The 6,831-nt window shown below is 40.1% G+C and overlaps 1 protein-coding gene across 1 annotated transcript; it reads left to right on the top strand.

Moving 5' to 3' along the window:
• Window positions 1-4,513: 4,513 nt before the first annotated feature.
• LOC127123025 (uncharacterized) lies at window positions 4,514-6,313 on the top strand. Its single transcript, XM_051053292.1, has 3 exons — window positions 4,514-4,971; window positions 5,326-5,549; window positions 5,652-6,313. Exons 1-3 carry the CDS (start codon window positions 4,514-4,516, stop codon window positions 6,311-6,313), a joined length of 1,344 nt encoding a protein of 447 aa, XP_050909249.1.
• Window positions 6,314-6,831: the final 518 nt, after the last annotated feature.

A 6,831-nucleotide genomic window follows, 5' to 3' on the forward strand; every position in this document is an offset into this window, starting at 1 on the left:
TTTTATTCTCTAGAAAAGTTTTTTTTATCGTTTGGTTTTATCTTGTTAGTTAACATGCAAAGTAAAGCAATAAAGGAAAGTAAATCCTAAACTATTACATGGTCATGGGAATGTGGGATATTTTATTCACAATGGAGGGATGAATTATAAATCATACATGAAACGGAAAGATTCACACAAGCTTACGATAATACTGTAGATGTTTGGTTGGCTGCATTTTGTGTTAAAACACTAACTGTACTCTGATGTCTTGACTGATGTCATGACATGCTTGAGTAGCATGCTGCAGGATTAGCTAATATAGGATTTACTGAATGTGAAACTGGATGTTATGACATTCATCCATGACAGCAGATACTGAACTATAGAATAGTTGGTTTTTCTGTTATAGCTCAATATTGAGTTCAGTCTGTTTTTCAGGAGAGTAGCAGACCTGGCACATAGCCTACTGTCTGAATGTCAAACTGAATGTTATGACATTCATCATTGACAGCATATACTGAATAAAAGGCAGGTTGGTTTTCTGCTACAGTTCAGTATTTATTTCAGTCTGTTTTTCAGGAGAATAGCAGACCTGGCATATGGCCCATTGTCTAAATGTCAAACTGGATGTTATGACATTTATCTCTGACAGCTGATACTGAAGTATAGACTGGTTTGTCTTTTACAGTTCAGCATTTGGTACAATCTGTTTTCAGGAAAATAACAGACCTAGCATATGGCCTATGTTCTGGACGTCAAACTGAATGTTATGACATTCATTCCTGACATCATATGCTAAAGTGTAGGATGGTTAGTTTTTCTGTTTCAGTATTTTTCTCAGGCTATTTTTCAGGAATCCAACAGCTGAGCTAAAATCCAGGAAACAAACAACTAAGCTACAATTAATGGACCTAACAAATAGCCTATTTGTTAGCACCCTAATATGTGGAAATTAGGTTAACTTGCTTAACCTTATTTTTAGGAAATACAAGTACAAGGCCCAAGTGCTGCAATATAAAAGGATGGCAATCCTGATTTCAGAACTTAGGGGTTTTTAGCGTGAAGCATTCATTGTTCCATTATACTTCACTGTTGTAGTTTTATGTGTGTCTTGTATTAGGTGTAACTTGTGAGCCAAGCAATTATCACCTAGATGATTGTATTGGACTAGGGTGTTCATTGAGTTGTAAGTGTTGTGTCACTCTAAGCTTTTAAGCGTGAGTGCTGTGTTTCTTGATTAAAGCTGTTAAGCACAATCAAGAGTTGTTTGAAGTATAACTTCACCATTGTCTTTAAACTTAGTAAAAGGTTGTAATCACTGTGGTGATTGAGGGGGAGTGAGTAGGAACTCTGGTCTTAGTTTAAGATTGAAATTGCATTGGGTAGGTATTAAGTGATAGGATTAAACAGGTGGTTTAAGGCCTGAATTAATACTGCTAATAGTGGATTTCCTCCCTGGCTTGGTAGCCCCCAGACGTAGGTGTGTGTGACACCGAACTGGGTAAACAATTCCTTGTGTTATTTACTGCACTTTACTTTTAAGTTCTGCAAAATTCTTGTCTGCGCAGAATTGGATGTCATAACATCCCGTGTGACATCGAAAGTCTATTAACTAGAATTTCAATTGGCATCAGAGCAGGCACCTTGCCTATTAATTTCTGGGTGAGATCTAGGGACGTTAATTTCTAGTACCATGGACAAGGATGTAGGATACTCAAATAGACCACCCATGCTGGATGGTTCTAACTATGATGACTAGAAACCTCGTATGATAGCCTTCTTGAGGTCTCTAGATAGCAAGGTCTGGAGAAATGTCAACAAAGGATGGGAACATCCAACGAAGACAGGTAAAGATGGAATCATTATGCAAATTCCTGAAGAAGAGTGGAACAAGGAGCAAGAGGCATTAGCGCTTGGAAACTCTAAGGCCTTGAATGCACTGTTCAATGGAATAAATAAGAACATCTTCAGACTGGTGCATCACTGTGAGCTGGCTAAAGAAGTTTGGGATACTCTCAAGATAACTCATGAAGGTACCTCCAAAGTGAGGATGTCTAAACTTCAGATGCTGACCACCAAGTTTGAAAATCTGAGGATGAAAGAGGATGAGACTATTCATGACTTCCACATGAATATTCTTGAAATTGCCAACACTTCTGATGGCTTAGGAGAGAAAATGGCTGAAGAAAAACTTGTAAGAAAGATTCTCAGATCATTGCCAAAGAGATTTGCCATGAAGGTCACTGCTATAGAAGAGGCTCAAGATATCTGCAATATGAAGGTTGATGAGCTTATTGGTTCTCTCCAAACCTTTGAAATGGGCTTATGTGAGGATGTTGAAAAGAAGAACAAAAGCATAGCTTTTGTATCAAATACTGAAGAGGATTCAGAAGAAGGAAATATTGGAGGTGATGAAAGCATTTCAGAAGGTGTAGCCATGCTTGGAAGACAGTTCAACAAGTTCATAAAGAACGTTGATCAAAAGGGCAGACCTAATGTCAAGAACTCTTCATCTGACATCAGTAGAAGATCAAAATATGAAGAAAAGGTCACCCAGGGCAAGGGAATCCAGTGCCATGGATGTGAAGGTTTTGGTCACATTAGAGCTGAATGCCCTACCTTCCTCAAGATGCAAAAGAAGGGGCTATCTGTCACCTGGTCTGAAGGAGATTCTGAGAGTGAATCTGAAGGAGAATCAGCTAAACATGTCACTGCACTAACTAGTGTCTGTGCCTCTGATGATGACTCAAGTGGAGATGAACTTACCTTTGATGAACTTGCTGCTTCATATAAAGAGCTATGTGTCAAAAGTGCAGAAGTGTGTATCCAAGGAGAAAAGCAAAAGAAACTCATCAAGGAGCTGGAAGCTGAGAAACAGAAGCATCTAACAGTCATAGGTGGTCTAAATGGTGAGATATCATTGCGGACATCTAAGCTAGAACAAATGACAAAATCCATCAGAATGCTGAATAAAGGAATTGACACCTTGGAAGAGATTCTAAAGGTGGGACAGAAGTCAGGATCCATGTCTGGTTTAGGCTTTGGAAAGAAATCCTCAACTGAACTCAAAAGCTCAAAGGCTGAAGTTCAGAAACTCACACAGAAGTCACAACCAGTGTCACAACATCAGGGAACCAGGAGGAGTAACCATCAAAAGAAGAAATTTCAGAGATGGAGATGTCACTATTGTGGTAGATTTGGTCACATCAAACCCTTCTGCTACAGGTTGCATGGTTATCCTAACCAGACCCCTCAAGTCAGACCTAAGTAGAAGGCATCTAAGCATAATGCCCCCATTAAGAAACAACAATGGGTTGCTAACCAGACACCTCAAGTCAGACCTAAGCAGAAGGAATCTAAGCATAATGCCCCCATTAAGAAACAACAATGGGTTGCTAGACTAGCTCACACATCTTTAAGGGCATCTACCAGACAAGACTGGTATTTTGATAGTGGTTGCTCAAGAAATATGACTGGGATGAGTAACTTATTGGTGGATATACAACCTCATACTACCAGGTATGTGACATTTGGTGATGGAGCTAAAGGAGAAATCAAAGGTGTTGGTAAGTTGGACTGTCCTGGAGCTCCAAAACTGAGTAATGTGCTGTTAGTAAAAGGACTAACTGCTAATCTTATTAGCATAAGCCAGCTATGTGATCAAGGTTTCAATGTACAGTTCACTAAGGAAGTATGTTTGGTGATGAATGGATGCAATCAAGAAGTTATGAGAGGAGCCAGATCCAAAGATAACTGTTATTTGTGGGAATCTAAAGTCTTAAACTACTCCTCAAAGTGCCCCTTAGCCAAGGAAGAGCAGGAAGTGAAGTTGTGGCATGGAAGACTTGGACAACTTCATTTAAGAGGAATGAAGAAGATCATATCCAAGGAAGCAGTTAGAGGAATCCTGAATCTGCTTATGGATGAAAGAAAAGGCTGTGGAAAATGTCAGGTGGGCAAGCTAACCAAGATGCCATATCCCAAGATGGGACATCCAAAATCTCCCAAACTTCTGGAACTGGTACCCGTGCACTTAATGGTACCTATGCAGATTGAAAGACAAGATTTAGCCTCACCTATTAGTCCTCATCAAAATGGTGGAGTTACAAGGGAGAAACAAAATTATGTATCATTATCCACTGCAGAAGCTAAGTACCTAGCATCTGGTAGCAGATGTTCCCCACTGGTATGGATGAACCAGATGCAGACTGAGTACAATGCCACTCAGAATGTCATGACATTGGATGTTACTCAGGTTGACAAATTAAGGGGAAAAGTGGGAATGTGTCCGTCTGAGAAATTATAGCAACTAATGATGTTAGTTATTTACTGTTTAATAAGTCAACTTATTAAACATTTGATAGTTCACTCTGATTGGTCAACAAATAATAGATACTGCTCGTGCAACAAGCGTTACCTATTCCATCGTTTCAACTTTCAGTCTTGCAAGCTTTCTCTCAAAGAAACTTTTCATTTCTCCTCTGAGATATTCATCATGTCGCACCAATCTGACTCATCTTCCTACACGACCATGTCTGATTCCTCTAGCTCTGAATCATGCAACCCTAACAGGGAAGATCCTGTGTATGACTCTGCGAATACCTCACATGCAAGAAGACCTAAAGAAACTGTCTCAGGCTTCTCCTCAGCAATCGCGCTTGATGAACAAACCAGAGAAGGCTCCAGGTATGTTCACAGTGCCATTGCAACTATGGTGACTGGAATTTTGTCTGGTAATCATAAGGTTCTTGGGGTCTCAGTTCCCTTAAACACGATTGTACCGAAAAATGTTGCTTGTCAAGAAAATACAATTTCCTTAGGAAAGAATGTGTCTGATGATGCTGAGCAAACTGATGCTCATGAGGGGTCAAATATTGACAAACCCTTAGAGAATGTGGGTAGTGAAGAAGTCCGTGTCACTCATGATTTCAGTGACAACCCTAACTGTGAAGCTGAAACAGTTAACCTGGAGGAATTTTCTGATAATGAGTTGTTGACCTCAGTTGTCCCTAGCATAGCCAAAAGGGTTAGGACTAGGAGAGAAAAGAAAATAGTGGTGCAGAGGTCCCCAAAAAGGAAGATTGATGTGTCAACTTCTCCCAATCCAAAGGTGGCAGAGAGTTCCCTCAAGAGGAAAGGGCATGGTCCAACAAAATCTTGGAGCAAAGGGGTGCCCAAGAAAATGAAGACCAAGTTTGTTGTGGTGGAGTCTGACTCAGATGTCCCATGTGATGTCACAACATCTCTGTCAAAGAAGAAGCCAACCACTAGCAAGCTGGCAGCTAGTGTCCCTGAGGTACCAATTGACAACATATCATTCCATTTTGCTTCTAGTGTGAACAGGTGGAAGTATGTTTATCACAAGAGGATGACTTTGGAAAGGGAACTGGCTCAGAATGTTCTGGAATGTAAGGAGATTGTAGACCTCATTCAAGAGGCAGGGTTAATGAAAACTGTGACTCAGCTCTCAAAGTGCTATGTGATTTTAGTAAAGGAGTTTATTGTCAATGTGTCTGAGGAATGTGCTGATGGAAAGTCTAGGGAATTCAGAAAAGTATATGTGCGAGGCAAGTGTGTGAACTTCTCTCCCTCAGTAATCAACATGTATTTGAGAAGACCTGATGTAGCTCAACCTGAGCTTGAGGTGACTGACAACAAAATTTGTCAAGTCATCACTGCTAAACAAGTCAGGAAGTGGCCTCTAAAAGGTAAGTTGGTGGCCAGCAAACTCAGTGTCAAGTATGTTATGCTGCACAAAATTGGAGCTGCCAACTGGGTGCCCACCAATCACAAATCTACAGTGGCTGTAATGCTTGGAAAGTTCATATATGTTGTTGGAACCAAAGCCAAGTTTGACTATGGAACCTACATTTTTGATCAACCCATGAAGCATGCAGGAAGCTTCGGTGTGAAGGGGCCTATAGCCTTTCCTTCCCTCATATGTGGTATTGTGTTGAATCAATTTCCAAACATATTAACAGAAAATGATTTTGTGAAAAGAAGAGAGAGTCCTTTGGCCTTCAATCATAAATTGTTCCTAGGGAAGCATGTTCCTGACATTGCCATGGCAACAGGAGAGACATCAAGTGTTTGCAATCAACCAGGTAAAGCTGTTGTCATTGCAATACTCAAAGAAACATGCAAGGAGTTAGAGGCAAGGAAGCTCACTTTGGAAAAATTGATTATCAAATTGGAGATGACTGAAGATGATGTACTTGGTGAAGCTGTTGATGCTGCAGAAGGAGCTGCAAGACAAAGTACAGAGGGTGAAGAGGATGTCAATCCTGATGATGGCACTGATGATGATGCTGACTCTGAGTCAGATGAATAAATCATTTCCCGTGTTTCTGAAAAATTCTGTGTAATTTTATTTTGTTTTGGTCTGTAATTTTAAGTGTTGCTTTGGCAACATTTTTGACAAAAAGGGGGGGTAACACCTGTTCCCCGGGACAACAAATTTACTATGTGCTTGAACAAATATGGAAGATCCTCTAATCCAAAGGGTGTGCTGCAGCTAGATGTTCAACTTCTATGTGTGATGAGTGTGAATGTGTTGTTGTGTGCTATATACTTGTGTGCTGCTGTTTGAAGTTTTTATTTAACTTCCTTGTGTGCTGCTGTTTGAAGTTCTTATTTAACTTCTATGTCTGATGAGTGTGGAGCTATTCTGAGTGTATTAGCTATGTTAATTTCTCTGCTTGGATGTGTGTTTTCCGCTGCTGTGAACTCTGTTGTGATGCCAAGTTGTTTTAGCCAAAAATTTGCCAAAGGGGGAGTTTGTAGATGTTTGATTGGTTGAATTTTGTGTTAAAACACTAACTATACTCTGATGTCTTGACTGATGTCATG

Source organism: Lathyrus oleraceus, chromosome 2 (genome assembly GCF_024323335.1).
Source record: "Lathyrus oleraceus cultivar Zhongwan6 chromosome 2, CAAS_Psat_ZW6_1.0, whole genome shotgun sequence".
NCBI classification, from domain to species: Eukaryota; Viridiplantae; Streptophyta; class Magnoliopsida; order Fabales; family Fabaceae; genus Lathyrus; species Lathyrus oleraceus.

What these genes read in the sequence shown, in the direction of transcription:
- LOC127123025 (XM_051053292.1), top strand. Translation starts at nt 4,514, where the DNA reads ATGTCTGATTCCTCTAGCTCTGAATCATGCAACCCTAACAGGGAAGAT. An exon ending in GAGGAATTTTCTGATAATGA is followed by an intron (nt 4,972 to 5,325) that starts GTTGTTGACCTC and finishes TAGTGTGAACAG; the next exon opens with GTGGAAGTATGTTTATCACA. An exon ending in CAGAAAAGTATATGTGCGAG is followed by an intron (nt 5,550 to 5,651) that starts GCAAGTGTGTGA and finishes AAATTTGTCAAG; the next exon opens with TCATCACTGCTAAACAAGTC.